The following is a 20,805-nucleotide window of genomic DNA, read 5'->3' on the forward strand; positions in this document are numbered from 1 at the left end:
ATAAAGAAGCATATTCAGCTATATGTTCTTTATAAGAGACTAATCTTCGATCCAAAGAAACAAATAAGTTGAAAAAAAAATACTCCATGCAAGTAGAAATGAAAAAAAACCCGAGGTTACAATACTATTATCAGACAAAATAGACTTTAAGCCAAAAACTTGTTACAAGAGATAAAGAAGGCCACTATGTATTAATAAAAGGGGAAATTCATCAAGAAGAAGAAGAAATAATCAAATATTTATGCACTTAGCATGGTGCCCCAAATACATGAGACAAACACTGGACAAAGCTTAAGAGAGAAATAGACACCTCAACATAATAGTTGGAGTTTTTAATACATCACTGTTATCAATAGCTAGAATGACTAGAAAGAAAATCAATAAGGAAACAGAGAACTTGAATAATATGATAAATGGACTAGACCCAACAGACATATACAGAACATTGCACCCCCAAATCACAAGATAAATGTTCTTCTTAAGTGTACATGGATCATTCTGCAGGATAGACCATATGTTGGGTCACAAAACAAATCTCAAAAAATTTAAAAAGATTGAAATTATATAAAGCATCTTTTCTTACCATAATGGAATGAAACTGGCAATCATTAGCAGACAGAACTAGAAAACCCACAAAGATATGGAAATTAAATAACACACTCTTCAACGATCAGTGGGTCAAAGAAGAAATAGCAGGGGTGTATCAGTCAGGGTACTCTAGGGAAAAGTGTGAACAGGAGGTACCTGTAAATTGTATGAGATTTTATAAAATTCTCTCATATGACTGTGGGGATGCACAAGTCCAGATTCCACAGGCAGGCTGCAAACCAGGGACTCCAGTGAAAGTTCAGTGAACGTCCTTAATGAGTTTTTTGGAGACATTGGCTGTCCAAAGATGAGTTGGGAAATTCTCTCTGAATGCAGAAATCACTTCCCCTTTTAAGGCATTCAGCTGATTGGATAAAACGTCACTCATTGCTGATGGCAATCTCCCTGGTTGATATAGATGTAACCAACCATCTGTGCAGTAAACTTACTGATGACTAAAGCTCATAAATGTCCTTTTTTTTTTTAATGATTTATTTCTCTCCCCTTCCCCCCCACCCCCAGTTGTCTGCTCTCTGTGTCCATTCGCTGTGTGTTCTTCCGTGACTGCTTCTGTCCTTATCAGTGGCACCGGGAATCTGTGTTTCTTTTTGTTGCGTCATCTTGTTGTGTCAGTTCTCTGTGTGTGTGTCGCCATTCTTGGGCAGGCTGTACTTTCTTTTGTGTTGGGCCTCTCTCCTTACAGGGTGCACTCCTTGTGCATGGGGCTTCCCTACGCAGGGGACACTCCTGCATGGCAGGGCACTCCTTGCACGCATCAGCACTGTGCATGGGTCAGCTCCCCCGGATCAAGGAGGCCTGGAGTTTGAACTGCGGACCTCCCATGTGGTAGGCGGACGCCCTATCCATTGAGCCAAGACTGCTTCCCTCATAAATGTCCTTGTATTACAGTTAGCCCAGTGCTTGCTTGACCAAACAGCTGGGCACAATTACCTGGCTGAGTTGACACATTATCCTAACCATCACAAGGGGAAATCAGTAAATCTTGAGACAAATGAAAATCAGATCATAACATATCAAAATTTATGGGATGCTGCAAAAGCTGTCTTGAAGGAGCAATCTATAGTTCTAAATGCTTACATTAAAAAAGAAGAAAAAGCTAAAATCAGTGACCTAATAGCTTACTTGGAGGAATTGAAAAAGAACAGCAACCTAATCCCAAAGCACGTAGGAGGAAAGAAAGAACAAAGATTAGAGCAGAAATAAATGAAATTGAGAATGAAAAACAATAGAATGAACAAACCAAAAGGGGGTTCTTTGAAAGGTCAATAAAACTGACAAACCCTTAGTTAGACTGGCAAAAGGGAAAAAAGAGAAAAGACAAACAAATAAAACCAGAAATGAGAGGAGGGTCATTACTACTAACCCCATAAAAATAAAGGAGATCAGAAGAATATACTATGAACAACTGTATGCCAGCAAATCAGACAACCTAGACAAAATAGCCAAATTACTAGAAACATATAAACAACCTACACTGACTATAGAAGAAATAGAAGACCTCAACAAACTAATTACAAGTAAAGAGATTGAATCAGTCATCAAAAACCTCCCAACAAAGAAAAGCCCAGGCTCAGATGGCTTCACAAGTGAATTCTACCAGTCCTTTCAAGAAAAATTAATACTAGCCCTGCTCAAACTCTTCCAAAAAACTGAACAGGTGGAAACACTACTTAACTCATTCTAATACAAAAACCAGATAAAGATACTACAAGAAACGAAAATTATGGACCAAGTTTTATTATGAATATAGATGCAAAAGTCCTCAAAATACTTGCAAATCGAATCCAACAGCACATTAAAAGAATTATACATCACGATCCAGTGAGTTTTATTCTAGGTGGTAATGGTGGTTTAACATAAGAAAATCAGATAATGCAATATACCATATTAGCCAAATGAAGGGAAAAACCTATATGATCATCTATCTCCATTAGCATAGACATTTGAAAAAACGCAGCATCTTTTCTTGATTAAAAAGCTTAGGAAAATAGGAATCAAAGGAAACTTTCTCAACATGATAAAGGGCACATATGAAAAACCCACAGCTAATATTATACTCGGTGGTATAATCTTTCCTTCTATGACCTAGAACAAATCAAGGATGCCCACTGTCACCACTGTTAGTCAACATGTACTGGTAATTCTAGCCAGAGCAATTAGGCAAGAAAAAGAAATAAAAGGTATCCAGATAGTAAAAGAAAAAGTAAAACTTTCACTATTTGCAGATGATATGATCCTATATATAGAAAATCCTGAAAAATCTACAAGAAAGCTGCTAGAGCTAATAAGCAAATTCAGCGAAGTGGTGGGTTAGATAACATGCAAAAATCAGTAATGTTGCTATGTACTAATAATGAGCAAGCTGAGGAGGAAACCACAAAAAAATTCCATTTACAATAGCAACTAAAAGAATCAAATATCTAGGAATAAATTTAACCAAGGATGTAAAAGACTGGTGTACAGAAAATGCTGAAAGAAATCAAAAGAAAACTGAAATAAATGGAAGGAAATTTAGTGTTCATGAATTGTAGAGTATGGGAGTTGATGCTTAATTTTGTACAGAATTTCTGTTTAGGTTGATCGTAAAAGTTTGGAAATGGGTGGTGGTGATGGTAGCACATTATTGTGAGTAATTAATAGCACTGAATTATATAGCTGAGTGTGGTTAAGGGGGGAAACTAGATTATCTCTGTTACTAGAATAAAAATTTAAAAAATAAAACATTGGTCTGTAACACAGAGAACTCTATTTAGACAATTGACTATAGTTAATAGTACAAGTATAAGAATGTCCTTTCATGAATTACAACACATGTACAACACTAATCAAGATGTTAATAATAGCATGGTATGTGGAAAAAATACACCTAATATAAACGATGAACAATAGTTAAGAGTACTGTTTTAATAATCTTTCATCAATGGTAACAAAGGTTAACTATTGTTAGGAAAAGAATAGTACAATTTTTAAAAAGTGCTATCAATTGTAATAAAGGGTCCATACCAGTTCAAGGTGTTGGTGGTAGGGTTGTATATAGGACCCTTGGAATTTGATGCATGATTGTTCGATAAACCCACTACTTCTTGAAGAAAAAAAAATGATCTCAGGTGAGAGCAAAAAGAGTAGGAGAATACGCGGATTGAAACCTTGCAGAGTGAGACTCTCTATGGTCTTTGGAGACTGAGAAGATCCACAGGGCAGATGGGAAAGAAGTGATGTGTGGAACTCTCAACCTTTAGCAAAGCAGAAAATTTTACCATTTTCATCCTTCCCTTTTCACCCTAATGATTATTTTTTTTAAGGCTTCATAGTAATTTAAAAAGTAGTAAAAAAATAGTGCCATGGGACAAATGAAAAATATAAAAATTTATCAAATTAAAAATGTTTTATAGGGGAAAGGATGTAGTTCAGTGTTTGAGCGCCAGCTTTCCGTGTATGAGGTCCTGGAATTCAATCCCCAGTACCTTCTTAAAAACAAAAAATGTTTTGTGGAGCCATTTAACAGATTTTCATGAAGTGAGGTGCTAGGGAAACTCTTGAGTGTAGCACAGCAGTGCAGACCCAGACATAGAATGGGAGTAGTTGGTCTTTGCTAATAGAGGGTGCCGTTGGTGACAGCTCCTTTGGGATAAGCCCTCTTTTTTCTTGGGAGGTGCTTAACAAGCACAGGAGAGCTCTATATCCTAAGCAGAGTTCCAGTGAGTTTAAGGCATGCACTACTCTAGGATGTGCAGACACACTCCTCCCCTTCCCCACTGGTCATCTTTGACTATGGGAAGACCGTATTGGAAATTCCTTAGTCACTGCAGTTCTGAACTCCTGTGTCATAATCGTTGTTGCTTAGCTTTTGTATGCTGGGTGAGAGGTGTTGATACTCTTATACAAGGCTGTTGAATTTCCCAAGTCTACTCTGCTTCTCGCTGAAAAGAGCTGTCTGCTAGGGATCATTTACCAACCTCTCAATGACAACCAGAGGCTGCGCAGTGCAGGAGGAAGTAGGTGAGCTATGGAGCTAGCCTGGAGAGAGCTGGAATGCCACTTCCTACATTTACCAGCTGTGTGACTTACACAGAGTTACCTAGCCTCTCAGGACTATTGTGATGAGAGGATTAAAATAAAAGAACGGCTGTAAACTATCTATCACACGCTGTGCTTGCAACTACTGTGGGCTCATTGTACAGCAGACTTTTCCTCCCAAGATTTTGGGCTGTTTTCCCTAACCCTGCTATTTATTCATTTGTCGTTTGGACAAATGAGCTTTTAGACATGAAACAACTCCAGATTCAGCTATGAGAAATACTGACTCATAAAATAAGCAAAATGTGGTGAGGTTCTGGAGGGTGCAGTTGTTGAAGCTGCAGAACCTTTGCCAAGCTGCTTTGTTTATTATTCATTAATATAGCAGCTTGGTAAACTTAGATGGAGGCATTCTTGGAGGTTCTGATGATATGTTTACCCTACTAGGAAACAAAGTAATCAAAGTAGTGCACTCCTCTGCTCACCATTATCACAATCCATCACATACCAGTCATGTTTATTTCACCAGATAGTTGGTGTGTATTTCAGGATAAGCTGAATGCAGAGGGCTTCAATTTATCATTTACATTAACGATAAGTAGTGAAGAATGAGAAGTTGGGTTACTTTAATTTTCCCATAGTTTATAAAGGGGAAGAGACTTAGAAAAAAGGAAGCAAATATTTTGGCTGAATGTGGTTAAACACTCTTATCTGTTGACAAGTAAAGATTATCAGGTGTTTTGCATTTTGCCACTTCCTTTGTTACTTTACAAAATGCTCTTTTTCCTGAACCTAGCACTGCAAGTTAGACCCTGAAGGAAAGCCCATAGGTCCAGGGACATTAAAAACTAATATTAAAGACTGAAAATAAGAATCTGTAACAACCACAGAGTCTGTTTTTAGAGTTTTTTGTTTGTTTGTTTTTTGTAGACTGTAGTTTTTTTTAATTTTAAAAATTTGAATTTTTACTGTTTTTTAATAGATTAAAAAATTTTTTAAAGATACATAGTTCATACAAACTAAGAGGATCGCATATAACCCCACTCCCCACCCGCACTCCTCCCACATCACCCAAGTTTTTCATCATTGTGGCACATTCATTGCATTTGATGAATATATTTTGGAGCACTGCTACCCCACATGGATTATAGAAGTAGTGGTTTTACCGAACAATCATGCATCAAATTCCAAGGGTCCCACATACTACCCTACCACCAACACCTTGAATTGGTGTGGAACCTTTATTACAATTGATAGTACTTTTTAAAAATGGTACTATTCTTTTCCTAACAAAGTTACCTTTGTTACCATTGATGAAAGATTATTAAAATAGTACTCTTAACTATTGTTCATCGTTTACATTAGGTGTATTTTTTCCACATACCATGCTATTAACATCTTGATTAGTGTTGTACATTTGTTTTAAATTTTTATTCTAGTAACAGAGATAATCTGTGCCCTTTATCATGTTAAGGAAGTTTCCTTTGATTCCAATTTTTCTAAGCTTTTCAATCAAGAAAAGATGCTGCGTTTTTTCAAATGCCTATGGTAATGGAGATGATCATGTAGGTTTTTCCCTTCATTTGGCTAATATGGTATATTGCATTATATGATTTTCTTAGGTTAAACCACCATTGCTACCTAGAATAAAACTCACTAGATCATGATGTATAATTCTTTTAATGTGCTGTTGGATTCGATTTGCAAGTATTTTGAGGACTTTTGCATCTATATTCATAATAAAAATTGGTCCATAATTTTCTACAAACTTATCCCTTTGATTAAACTCTCCAGTAGAAAGCCAAGATTGGCAGAATGGGTAAAATAGTATGGCCTGACTATTTGCTGTGTGTAAGAGATTCACCTTACATTCAAAGACACAGGTATGTTGAAAGTGAAATGATGGGGAAAAAATTTTCATGCAAATGGTAACCAAAAGAGAGCTGGGATAGCTGTACTAATATCAGATAATGTCCAAATTTGTTGCAAGGGATAAAAAAGGACACTAGATAATGATAAAGGGATCAATTTGACAAGATAAACCAGTTATGAATATTTATGCATCTAACAACAGAACCCCCAATGATGTGAAGCAAATATTGATGGATCTGAAGGGAAAAATAGATGGTTCTACATTAATAGCAGGAGACTTCAATAATGGGTAGAACATCTAGATAAAAGCTCAATAAGGAAATAGAAGACTTGAACGATACTATAAACTAACTAGACCTAACAGATATATCTAAAACAGTTACCCAATAACGTCAAAATACAATTCTTCTTTACTACACTTGGATCATTCTCCAGGATAGATTATATGTTAGGTCACAAAACAAATCTTAAAAAAATTTTAAAAAATATTTAAATTATACAGTGTATCTTCTCAAACACATTGGAATGAAGCAAGAAAGCAATAACAGAGGAAGAATTGGAACACTCACAAATACATGGACATTAAACAATATTACTCTAAAAACAACCAGTGGGTCAAAGAAGAAATCAGAAGGGGAATTAGGAAATATCTTGAGGCCAGTGAAAATGAAAACACAATAAACTAAAACATATGGGATGCAGCAATGGCAGTGCTGAAAGTGAAATTTATAGTTTTAAATGCTTACATTAAACAAGAAGAAAGAGCTCAAATCAGAGACCTAACCTCATACCTGGAGGAACTAGAAGAAGTAAAACAAACTAAACCCAAAATGACAAGGAAGGAAATAAAAAAGATTAAAGCATAAAATAAATGAAATAGACAATTTAAAATAAAACAATAGAATCAGCAAAAACAAAAACATCTTTGAAAAGATCAATAAAATCAACAAACCTCTAGCTAGACTGACAAAAAGAGAATGCAAATTGCTAAAATCAGAAATGAAAAAGGTAACTTTATATAACCCAACAGAAATAAGAAGTATTATCAGAGGATACTATTAATAGTTCTTTGCCAACAAATTAGATAACCTAGATAAAATGAACACATTCCTAGAATACAAATTACCCATGCTGACTCAAGAAGAAATGGAAGATATCAACAGACCAATACCAAGTAAAAAGATTGAGTCCATAATTGAAAATCTCCCAATAGAGGAAAGACCAGGACCAAATGGTTTCACTGGTGAATTTTACCTAACGTTCCAAGAAGAATTAACACCAATCCTGCTCAAATTCTTCTAAAAAAATTGAAGAGAAAGTAATTCTACCTAACTAATTTAATGAGATCAGTATCAACTTACTGCAAAGCCAGGTAAATGTATCACAAAAAAAGAAAATTATATAGGCTAATATCCCTCATAAATACAGTAGCAAAAATCCTCAACAATTCTATTCAAAGTGATTTACAGATTTAACACAATCCCAATCAAAATTCCAACAGCTGTCTTTGCAGAAGTAGATCAACCAATCATCCTATGGAAGAATAGGGGGCCCTGAACAGCCAAAGTCATCTTAAAAATGTTGAACAAAGTTGGAGGACTCACACTTCCCCACTTTAAAACTTATAATAATGCCACAGTAATCACAACAGCTTGGTACTGCCACCGGAACAGACAAGTAGATCAGTGGAATTGAATTGAGAATTCAGAAATAAATCCTCATCTCTGGCGCCGCATCTAATCCTGACCAATTGATTTTTTTTTTTTAAGATTTGTTTTATTATTTATTTTTATTTATTCCCCCATCCCTTGCTACTTGCACTTGCTGTCTGCTCTCTGTGTCCCAAATGATTTTTGACAAGGGTGCCAAGTCCACCCAGTGGGGCTCAGTATGAATTGTTCATACCAGGTTTCTTACAAAATGACTCCAATAATTTGTATCCTTTCCGAATTTCCCTCTTACTCCCACTTAAATTAATCACTAAAATTTCTTTAGGACACGTTTATTTATTTTTAGAAATAGGCCTCTACTTTGGAAAGTCATGTTTACAGCTACTTTTACTTTCTGTCTTTCGTTTGCATGGAATATGCTGTCCTTGGTTATGCAAAGATAACATGATGACTTGCCTCCAGAAGGCGTTCCTCCTTTGGCTGACTGGTTGGCTCTTATATGGATAAACACTCTTGCCTGCTGACCAGTAGTCTGTATTTATGAGGCACTTGGAAACCTCTGCAAGCTGCAGAGAGTGACCATGAATAGCAAACTTAATTTGGTTTAATGTGTTTTGGCTTGCTTGACCTCATCAGAATAAAAATGTGCCTGTTTAAATGACTGTATTGGGAGTTAAAAAAAAAAAAGTCTAGAGACAGTTATCTCTTTGGAAGAATCCTGGGATCATTTAGCAAAGATTCAAATCCATGATTAATGTCAGACACACTTTAGATATGGTTAAAAGAGAGCTTTAATCACAGATTAGATTGTTGTGAGTTTTGAATTTTGAGAGTCTGATTTACTGTTTTTTTTCTCTTGCACTTTTTTTCCTAGACGATTGGCTGGCAACGACCTTTCCTTTATACACCCAAATGCCTTGTCTGGATTGAAAGAACTCAAAGTTCTGTAAGTAATGCAATTTTAGAGTTTCACAGCTGGCTGGGTATTTTCCTGCTGCATAGTCAACGTGCTTGGAGCTAGGTTGAGCACAGTTTCTTTTAGTTCAGGATTAAAAGATTTAAGGAGTGGCCAGTGGGTAGTGTGGGAGGCTAGAGGTTGATTTAGGAAAACTTGGTCTAGATAACAAAAGTTAAAATTCTAAATAACAGACATTCTGACCTCCAGTGTAATTCATTTGAATGTTAGGCTTTTTGTTTGGCTAATACATTGAATCAAAACCATATTTAAGCTTTACTGGTAGGATTTTGTTTCTACTTATTATACAGCCCTAAGAACTTTGAATTAGCTGACCCTTTAGGGGATAAGTTTACAACAGCTCCAAATGTTAAAATCACTCTACAGCTAAAGGGAATAGAGGGGCCTATAATTTTTATAAAACCTATGAGAGATCAGGAAATAAATCCTTGGCAGTGGTCAGAAACTTGCCTGCCAGCCCCACTTCTCCCATTATCTTGCTGGATGACTCTGAGCAAGTCACTAAAACTCTCTGGTTTAGTGAGGTAGGAGGGCCCTTACCTCTTCCAGTATGATTCAGGTCAGGCAGTCATGTTATTAATGCAACTAGGAATGGCTTTAGGCAAAAATTAAAAGGACTTAATTTTCAGTACTCATCTATGTCTCCATTCTTCAGGCCCTAATTACTAGATAATTAAACTTCAATTTCTGCCCTAGCCCCAGATGTACAGAGGACACTGCTGCTTCTCCCTAATGGCTCAGGGTCTGCCATTCTGCTGGCAAATTGACTTTAGGGCACATCCATGTTTCTGTGCTCTGCTTCAATCTAATTTGAAAGGCGTTAGGGATTCCTGTGGGGTTGCTTGTTATACCTCCCAATTAACATTAACAAACAGTACCTAGGGTGATGAATGTTAACTAGGATGCTTTAATTCTTGGAGTGAAACACCCACTGAAATGTGGGTTACTGACCAGATCTGTCTTAGGAGATGGCTTGGGATAGCAGTCTAGGTTTCATTTCTAACTTTACAACAAATATTTCTTTGCAATTTTCTCATCTTGTATACTTTCCACCAGCACTCCCTCCCCTTTTCCTGCCATTGGAAGTGTAATTTTAGAAAGACATGTCTCTGAATTAATCTAAGAAAAGATGGTAACAATTCCTTGTTATTCACTAACTAAACATTGCCTTCTAGAACCCTCCAAAACAACCAGTTGAAAACGGTACCCAGCGAAGCCATTCGAGGACTGAGTGCTTTGCAGTCTTTGTAAGTAACTTGGTTTTCTGCATTCTTGAATCAATGAAAGGAGACCACTCTGCCTGCTAAACATGTGAAGAACTGGAAACCCAGGGAAAAGGGACATCGTCCTCTCATCTGGGGATAGCCAGTTCCTGTTATCTAAGTATCCTCTGGTGAGAGATAAGATTCGTTTTGCTTCCTCTCCTAACTAGGAGGTGGAGAAAGCTACCAAGTGCTTACTGCTGTGTATCATGAGCTTATACATGTTGGTGGCCATCCTCTTTGGAACCAGAAACACGTGTGTATATGGGAGTTCCAATTTCTTGTACCATGACTATCAAGAAACTGCTGCAAAAAGATTTCTGTTTCTGGGAGGTAATGATAATCAGAACAAATCAAATATAATTCCTGATCTGCTGGCATTGAACACACATTAGGGGTAACTTAATTGCCTGTGCTGCCTCCTTCCCAGGTCCTACTTTCTGAGGAAAATATGTGAATTGTGTGAGGTTTAATTAAACTTTTGGTTTTCATCATCTGGCTACTAATTTCAAAAGCTTTTTCAAATAGCACTTCACTTTGCTCTCTCTGTATTCTTTTCTGTGTGTATTTCCTTCTTTTTGACTTGGAGACTGGGGCTCATTGCTTCCGCAGCTGGGGTATGCATATATTCCCCTTGCCCTGTAGTGGATGGATCAGGTAAGTAGTGTATCACAGAAGCTATGCAAAGCCACAGGAGATTATTGAGAAACAAGCTTTTTAATATTAAACAAACCGAGATCCATTAATAATCAGAATACATGTGATAGACTAGTAACTTTAGGACTAAAACTCCAGAACTCAGAAGATCAATTTCTTCTGTCCTTAGGGGCACTTGAAGGAAAATTTTGAGAAGCACTGAACTAAAGCATGGATTGTAATTTTACTTTTGCCAAGATTTTAAAAAGCTCCTTGTGTATTCCATCTGTCCGAGCATTTACATGTGTCTTTAAAAAAAAAAATCAGATTCAGATTAACCAAAATTCTGAAACAGGACTTATAGTTTCACATCACCAGTCTGCTGCTAATTAGCTGTGTGATGTTGGGCAACAAGGTAGGGTAATATCTCCGTCCAATGGTTTGCTCATTACTACCAAGTGCTTTAATGCATGAAAAGCACTCAGAACAAGAATAATATCTGGCAAGTAGAAAGTGCTCAATAAACATTTGCAAACATTTGCAGAATCCATTAATAATGATGCTGACCTGATGATGGATTTTATTCGTTATTTCCTTTGATTACTAATTAGTGTCTCTAATGCCTAACTAGGTGAAGGGAGCTTCTCAGATTAATAAAAAAGTGTTCTTCAAAACATGGAACTTTTTTGTTATCTTCTACTAGAAAATAAAATTTGCATTGCTTCTTGTTTTGTTTCATGTCCTAAATGCAATAGAACCAGAACAGAGTTTCTCAAAGTGTGGCACTTTGGCCCCCTGCAACAGAATTACTAGGGGGAAAATGCTAAAATGCAGGTCCCTAGGCCATACCCTGGAAGTATCAATATTTTTTATTCAAGTAGGGGCCAGGGATCGAAGTTTTGAGAAAAACCCTGAAAAATTGGATTAATTATAGCTGTTGTAATGGATATCACATGAGTTTTTGGCTATAAAATTACACCTTAACCACCTCATATATATGTATACTAATCTGTCACTTGGATTTTTTTGTATTACCCTTTGAAATAACTGTAAGCCTTTGTAGGAAATATGTATGTATGTGAATATGAAATGTATACAAGTTAGACAATGTAGGTGAAAATCATGGAGCTGCTTGTCTCATGCACTAGCTATAATATTATAGTAAAACCATTTTACCTGCACCACAAACACTGGAAATTGTAAATTATAGATTATCTTTTTATTTTAGATGTGATATTCTAGTAGTTAATGGGAAGTGAATGTGAATGTGAAAATGAAAATATGTACTAATAAAACATATCATATGCTCTAAAAGTTACTTTACAATGTGTGTAATGTCATAAAGATTATTCAGGGTGTTGGCTAAGTTTTTAAATTTAATTAGAAGTTTAAAGTAGAAATGTATTAAGTAGCTCATTTCTCCAAAATGCAAAGTTATGGACTATAAGAATTTGTTAGCCACAGCTAATTGGGCAGGTTCTGAGTAGATCCTTATTGAATTGACTAGGGTGTGTTCCTGTACAGAAATGTGACTTTGTTGAAGCTGTACCTTTCCTCCCTCTAAGGGATGTACACAGGACCTGAATTCATTAGACACTGTAAATACTTCTTGTTTTCTTTTGCTTCTTCAGAATTAATTTTACTTTTAAGACTTAACTACAGGGTTGTTTTTATTTCCCAAGACTTAGTGATCATATGCTCATTTTGTCTAGTTTGAAGGCTTAAAAAAAAAGACCTAACAAAATCTCATTTTGAACTTCAGAACAGAAAAATTGCCAAGAAAATATACATATAGTTTCATTCTAATTTGTGGTCAATAAATATATTAAAGTACACATTTATTGGTAATTTAGGTGATTTAAAGTGGCATTTTCATAGAAATCATAGGTTCCCCCTCCTCCAAAATATTTTTAAAATGCATACTGTGTTTCATGGAATGATTTGTATAATTTAAACCCAAATTGGGGAGACAGGGATAAAAAATGACAAAACTATTTTTTTAAAAGGCAATGAGATATTTTCATATATGTCTGAAACACGGCTATGTGTCAGGCCTGTTTAAGAAGAAAATGTTCAAGGGTTTTGTTAGCATAGTGGGTGCAGTGGTCAAGTTAGATACAATTGAAATTCTGTCATGGTACAAAACAATCTTATCAGCACTTGAGTCAGTTTGAAAATCTGATCTTCAGACCTAAATTATAGGAAAGATTTCCTTATAGTTTTGAAGTAATACTTAAAAGGAGCAAAGTTCGTTAGAGGTTGTAACTGATCAGAAGTGGGTTGAGGCAAGTTTGTGCTTGATGATGACTACAAAATATGAAAGTAAACTGTTGATATTAATAAAAAGGTAGCATAACAGCATCCCCACAAAGCCATGAAAACGGCTAAACATTACCTGAGTAGGATATTAGAATGGCATGCCAAAGTTAGCTTCCCTAGATTTTTCTTTACATTATATTACATTTATATTGAATGTTAGAGATCTCAAAGACTAATTTTCCTAGGTTTTCCACAATAAGTCTCTTAAATACTTCAAAATATAAAGTGGTAACAAAATCTGTTATAATACTACACTAGTTACATTATTGGTAAATTAGAAGTAGAGGAAAAGGGTTAGCCTTTGTTTAAGAATGGGTATTTATTGATAATATTGATTTTCATCAGTTAATATCTGCATATAGAATTTTTAAATTGTAATTTCATTTAGGGCAAGAAATAAACACTTAACTCTCAGTAAGATGTAAGAAAGATTTTTAAGAACAGGAAATAGAAGCACATTTTAAAGCCTAAAAATAGAAATGAAGTTCAGTTAATACATTGTTTACCTTTAACAATAAAAGTGCACTTAAAGTGATAATTATCTCTTGCCATATGAATTTTAAATGGTAGAATACTTTAGGAAGCCCACATAATCTTTCCACTTTGAGATATCTGATATCCTTTAGCACTGAATAAAATAATTTTTTTCGTGATCCATTAGGATGAATACTAATAGTGTAGGTCATTGGTACAAAGCCACAGTTCTTGTTCCCAGTAAGTTCTCCCTTTGTCACCCTACCGCTTTGGTATTTAATTTGTACTATTTATCCCCACCCCACCCTGACTGATATGTTTCTTTTTAATTGTCATCAGGTCATGTGTTCTCTCCCATGTCTGGGTTATAAGCATTAATTTGACATTAATTCATTTCTTTGGGAGGAGAGATGATTGTTTAGTCCAGGCTAGCTATCCAAATTCATTAACTGCAGGGATGATTGATAGCTCTGGGCCCTGATGTCTCTCCTCAGTAACAAATTTCCTTGCCTTTCAAACCATCCTCTAATCCTCAACTCTACCCTCAAAAAACATTTATTAGGACAATGGATGTCGCTGAAGTGGTTGAGTACCAGTTTCCCATGTATGAGGTCCTGGGTTCATTCCCTAGGAATACCAAAAAAAATTTTTTTAAAAAGAACATTATTGATTAAAGGAGCAAGCTAGATGTATTTTATTCCCCTGGAGGTGTAATCCTTTTTAACCCAGGAGGTATAGAAAAGGATACAAGTATTTTCTAGCTACTTTGTGATGAAACCCTCAGGGATTTTAAAGGAAAAGAAAAAAGAAGTAAAACAATTTCACAATTTCTCTGTGAAACATTGATCTCAATGTAAGTGCAAATTCTTTGTTGTGGATGCCACTCACACATGCATGTGATATTTTATTTAATGCATTTGATATTGTAATTAATCATTTGAGTCACCGCAAATCCTTTTTCTAAATGAAATAACTTATTTAAGAGTTCCATTTCTGTGACTTTAAAATTTTAAGAATTTTTGAGTACAGAGAAAATTGTGAGTTTATTATTGTTTTACCTAGGAGATAGTTTCAACTCTTTGCTTAAAACCCACTGTGATATCTTACTATAAGGTTATCCCTTTACCCTGATGGCCTGTCAGAGAGTTCTGCAGAAGTATAAATGATATATATAGCACTGGATTTATGTTTAAAAAGGGTACTGATAACTTTCCTTAGTAAAGTGTTTTATTACCTTTTACTGAAAACTTCTACAGGGAATTTAATTTCAATTTTTTTATTTTATTATTATTTTTTAATTTACTCCACCCCCCCCCCCCCGCCAGTTGTCTGCTCTCTGTGTCCATTTGCTGTGTGTTTTTCTGTGACCACTTCTATCCTTATCAGTTGCACCAGGAATCTGTTTCTTTTTGTTGTGTCATCTTGTCGTGTCAGCTCTCCGTGTGTGCGGCACCATTCCTGGGCAGGCTGCACTTTCTTCTGTGCTGGGCGGCTCTCCTTATGGGGTGCACTCCTTGCACGTGGGGCTCCCCCTACGCGGGGGACACCCCTGCATGGCCCGGCACTCCTTGCGTGCATCAGCACTGCGCATGGGCCAGCTCCACACGGGTCAAGGAGGCCTGGGGTATGAACCGGCGACCTCCCATGCAGTAGGTGGGCTCCCTATCTATTGGGCCAAGTCTGCTTCCCTTTCAGTGGACTATTGTGTATCTATATTGATGGGGACATGGTTCGTTATTTTCTTAACTATGAGCACACATTATCATCAGTATGATAAAATAAGCAATTTAAACTTTTAAATTGCTGTGACACTGAAATGGAGAAATCTTTCTATTTATACTTACAGTGCAGTCCGAATGTCTTAACCTGGCCTACTAGGAGCACATCATCAACTCTCTGGACCACTTTCCTCTGTGCACTCCTTACTGCCTTGTGTGTTCTAATAATCACTCTAACTTTCTGGGAGTTACTGAACCATCCTAGCCCATTTCTGCCACTGGATCCCTGCTCCTGATATTTCCTGCTCTTTACTTTGCCTAGAACACCCCTTGTCCTCTTTGTGAATTGCTCTAGCTTATTCTTTAGGTCTCAGTTTCAATGATACCTGGGAGATGCTTTTCCTGACCATTGTATTTTAAGGCACTATCCTCCCCTCAGCCTCCATTGGTCATTATTTGAGTGCCCTGAGCACTCTGTAATCATTTTATTTATTACATTGGGTGTTATTCCTGCAAGAATGTCAGTCTCGTGAGGGCAAGCCTCACATGTGTGGTGTTCATCATTTTATTCTTTGTGCCTAACGAGTTGCTCAGTTAAGATGTGTTGAAAGAGTTGCTGGTGTGGAAGTAAATGATGAACATACAACTTGAGAACAAAGGCTATTTATTCAGAGCAAGGGAGCTAGCCACCATCACTTGCCTTTAGAATGGGAAAGCTTTGTAGTAGAAGAAAGGGAGGACTTCAGGTGTGTGCCCTGATGGCAGGTAGCTGTTGGTGTGGGGAAACTGGTGGCAGGCTAACTAGAAGCAGGGCATCTTATGTGATTGGTTAAGGGAAAACAATGAGCTTTCTCTCATTGTCCCCAAGTTGGAAGCAGAGGCAAAAATTAGGAAAACTGTCTGTTATTGATCAAGTCCCTGCTAGTTTGGGTCAATACAGGGATTATGGTTTAACTTCTTGGCTAATTGTTGTAGATAGTGGCCAGCTGCCAGGAGTGATTGCAGGTAACATATCAGCTTGTACTGATCATTGTCTGCCTGTATTTTCAGTCTCTCACAGGTGATTAAATTATCTAAGAGCATAGTTTATTTATATTACTTCATTTTCAGTTAATAGGATACTTATTTGTTTAATGTCTCTCTTGCTGCCCCAAGAATGGAAGCACCACAAAGCTGTGAATAGTATCTGTGTGCGTGTGCAGGAATGAATGCATTCCTATCTACTGTTGAACGAAGCTCCTGAACAGCTCCGTAGCCAATACTTTGCCAGCCTGTTCTCTCTTTGTGGTAGGATCTAGAAAGCCCAAGGAATAAACAAATCTAAAAAAATGTTTGTTTCTGGGCAGATTCTTCAGACAACTGCTCAGGTTCCCCTTTTTCAAGTTACGTTGACCATATCAGAAATAATACTTCAGTCACACATTCACAAGGATCTTTAGCCTGTGCTTAAAAAGGGGGAAGGAAGATGCCTCTGAGGCTGGGGCAGTTAATTGGGATCTGAGATCCAGTGTTTGCCCAGAGGGGAAAGAGATAGTTATCTTTAGCAGGAACTAAAGATGGAGCCACACAAGGACAGCAGGGGTAGCAGAAAATATTTAAAATCACCAAAATCACTAAAAACTCAGAATTTCCTGAACTTGAAAACTCTCAAATTATATTTCTTTTAAAAATATGCTATATATTTTTTTACTTTCCACCAGTTCTTTGTATTCCTAATTTACGAAGAGGTCCAAGCCTGTCAAGTGTGAATTTGAATGGCAAAAATTTTTCAACAAGGAATTAGTGAAGAAAGTTGTGATTTACCTGAAACTTACTGGCCCTCATTATATTAACACCAGGTTGTCTCTGCATTAAAAAGCTATTATTCCAACAATTACACCTGATTGTGCCAACAATATCACTTAAGACTTAGTTTTCAAGATTTTCAAACGGTGACTTAATTTTTAAATGAATAACCCTATTACTAAGGTGTCCTTAATTCCAAAATTTTGGAAAAATTAAGGAAACCTTACTGCCGTATACACACAAATAAACATTGATTGGAATAGCCATTTTATTTTTCCTATGGACAGTTTGACTTTCTTATTATTTGTAAACATTTTTGCAAACAAATTTCTTTAAAGTGGTAAGTGTTAGGAGAAGAGGAGAAAGGTTGCTTTGACAATACATGACACTTACATTTTTAATTTGCCTGGTGTTCATAAGGATAATTGAGACTGTTGAAATTATTCATTGCTTAAACATATTTTTCTGATTATTTTTCTTATCCTTTATTACTAAATTAGAGTGGCAATAAAATTTATTATAAAATATTAGTTATAATGTAAATTTGGAAGTAAAATAGTTTATTTGTTCACCTTTGTTATTGTTATTTTTCTGTATTTTTGATAGGTATTTTCTGAAACATGAAACTCAGGCTTGAGCTTTGTGTTTTTTTAATATGTCCTTATGCTACAAAGTTCCTTCTTAACTAAAGATACTTGAAGGATTCAGATTTAGATAAATCCTTTTGTTGTAAACGCCAGAAAACTACTGCCTTTCCTATAATGGTTTTGAAAAAGTTACTAGGTTTTACTAGAACTAATACTAAAACTGGAAAAATAAGGGATGACATGTCATTTCTATAACTCCTTTTTGTTTTGAAAGCTCTGAGACTTGTGTGGCTTCGATTAATTCATTCCACTAGAATTTGTTACTGAATGTGGTTGTGTTTCTGCTCCAGGCGTTTAGATGCCAACCATATTACCTCAGTCCCTGAGGACAGTTTTGAGGGGCTTGTTCAGTTACGACATCTGTGGCTGGATGACAACAGCTTGACGGAGGTGCCCATCTATCCCCTCAGCAATCTTCCAACTCTGCAGGCACTGACCTTGGCTCTCAACAAAATCTCGAGCATCCCTGACTTTGCATTTACCAACCTGTCAAGTCTGGTGGTTCTGTAAGTATCCCCTGCTTTTAATACCATGTGTTTGCATTTATTTGGGGGAGAAAACAGGATTATTAAGACCAATAATGATGAAAGTACCTCACAGACCTATCTTCAGAAATAATGTTTAGGGGGGTTGCTGTTTGACAAAAGTAAATACGAAGACTTTTTAACATATAAAATAGGACAATTAAAAAAAATAACATCTGATTATAACTTTTGAATCTGCCTAAGATCAGTGGCTATTTGTAATTATGAGAAGAATGAGAAGAAATGGGGTCAGTTGGGAAATACATTTCCAACTCTCACTGTGTGCCAGCAGTACAGTCAGTGTTAAAAGAAATGAAACTGTTTTGAGATGCTTATAGAAAATAAGTTCCAGGATATTTCATGCTTTTGCCAATTTTTCTTTTCGAAGAGTACATAATCCTCTGTTTTTAATCCTTCAAGACATGAACATAATAGAATGGCTTTTCTTTTAAGATTTATAACTGATTTCTACTATAACTGATAGAAACTGAGATTTTCCTCCATATCATTTTCCTTACTCCCTATAGGAGAGCTCACCAAACTTTTACTCCCGATAATTGAAATAGTCGTAATTTTATTTTGATTGGGGTAAATAAAAATGACCTTCAGAGGAATGGCTGTGGCTCAAGCAGTTGAGCTCCCATTTAACGTATGGAGAACCTGGGTTTGATCCCTGGGACCTCCTGGTAGAAAAAGAAAAAAGGCATCTCAGACCTGTGTGGCGAGGAGAGGCACAGGCCCTGTGCCGCAAAGCGATGCACCAAAAAGACGATGACACAACCACATAGGGAAAAAAAAAAGGCCTTCAATTGTGTATCCTTTTTCTGCTTGAGTGATTTCCTTTAAAAAATTTTTTTTTAGATTTATTTTTAAAGAAGCTTTAGATTACATAAATGTTACATCAAAAATATAGGGGATTCCCACATACCCCACTATTTCCCCCTCCCACACTTTCCCACATTAGTGTGGTACATTTTTTAAAATTGATGAACACATACTGAAGTGTTGTAATAACCAAGGACTATAGTTTACATTATAATTTACACTTTGCACTGCACAATTTTATAGGTTTTGACAAAATGTATAATGGCTTGTATCTGTCATTGCAGTGTCATGCAGGACAATACCAGCATCCCAAAAATGAACCCCATGTTACACCAATTCTTTCTCCTCCCTCTATCAGAAACTTTGGTGGCCACTGCTTTTATATCAATGATACAAGTTTTTATTTCCACTGCTAGAATAATCACAAGTCCATGGTTGCTTTCCCCCCTTAAGTTTGTCCATTCCTCAGTCTTGAGGATTTGGGGGTGGTGATGCCCATCCTGCCTGCCACCCTGAGAGAGGGCCTTGATAGATCCCATGGATGGAACTGTATCCTTTCTTTTATATTCAGTGAATTTGAGTCTGTGCAGTGTATATCAAGAGATAACTATCAAGTGCTATTTGTTTCCCATAGTCAAGTGTTGAAATGTTTAGCTACACCATTCCTTTAAGCCATCCCAACTTAGACATATAAAAAATATAATAATTGCTGTTGGGAAATATGAAAGTCATTTTCATGCTTTTTTCCATAGGCATCTGCATAACAATAAAATTAAAAGTCTGGGTCAACACTGTTTTGATGGACTAGATAACCTGGAGACCTTGTAAGTTTATTCATATTTGGGGTAATCCTATTGTAATTTTGACAGTGAAAAAAAATATTGGTCTTGCGTTCAGCTGGTCATCAATTTGCTTTAACACATGACTATATTCTTGCAATTAACTAACTCAGGAATAGTAATCTAAGTTTATGGTTAAAAATGGTACATGAGTTTGAACTCTGTGTTCCTTTCAAAAATGCACCTTAAAATCAGTTCATTCTGAAAAGATTTAAACCTTTCAAAAATTTTGGTTTTGTTAAAACGTATGATAGTTTTGGAACATTAAAGCTTATAAAATGAATTCTGTATGAAATGTTAAGCTGAATCTGAGAGATCAGCTATTTATTTTTAATCATTTGTCCTGTAATTACTGTCTTGCTTATTACTGGGATTGAATTAGATTCCTGTTTTCATATGCTAAAATGCATAAGTATATTTCTGTTTATGATACGTTTATTGTCGTTTCCACTAGTTGAAGTGTTTGGGACTTCTAATTTTTTCAGCTACACATTACATCACTTTATGAATAACAGACATTGTACAGCTGTGTATAATCAAGAGTAGGATCTTTAGTTTTGTTGTATTGGTTTACATTAGTTTCCTTTATTCAAAGATACATAATATTTGCTATTGTTTTGTAGTAAATAATT

At 36.1% G+C, this 20,805-nt stretch overlaps 1 protein-coding gene across 1 annotated transcript in view; it reads left to right on the forward strand.

The window, feature by feature from the left end:
* LGR4 (leucine rich repeat containing G protein-coupled receptor 4) overlaps positions 1-20,805 on the forward strand; it is a 120,279-nt gene that overhangs the window by 78,692 nt on the left and 20,782 nt on the right. The window contains exons 3-6 of the mRNA XM_004454270.4: positions 9,043-9,114; positions 10,320-10,391; positions 18,276-18,491; positions 20,087-20,158. Coding sequence (XP_004454327.1) covers positions 9,043-9,114; positions 10,320-10,391; positions 18,276-18,491; positions 20,087-20,158 — 432 coding nt within the window. The remainder of the gene's footprint in view (positions 1-9,042; positions 9,115-10,319; positions 10,392-18,275; positions 18,492-20,086; positions 20,159-20,805) is intronic.

The sequence above is a fragment of the Dasypus novemcinctus genome, chromosome 10 (assembly GCF_030445035.2).
Source record: "Dasypus novemcinctus isolate mDasNov1 chromosome 10, mDasNov1.1.hap2, whole genome shotgun sequence".
Classification (NCBI taxonomy): Eukaryota; Metazoa; Chordata; class Mammalia; order Cingulata; family Dasypodidae; genus Dasypus; species Dasypus novemcinctus.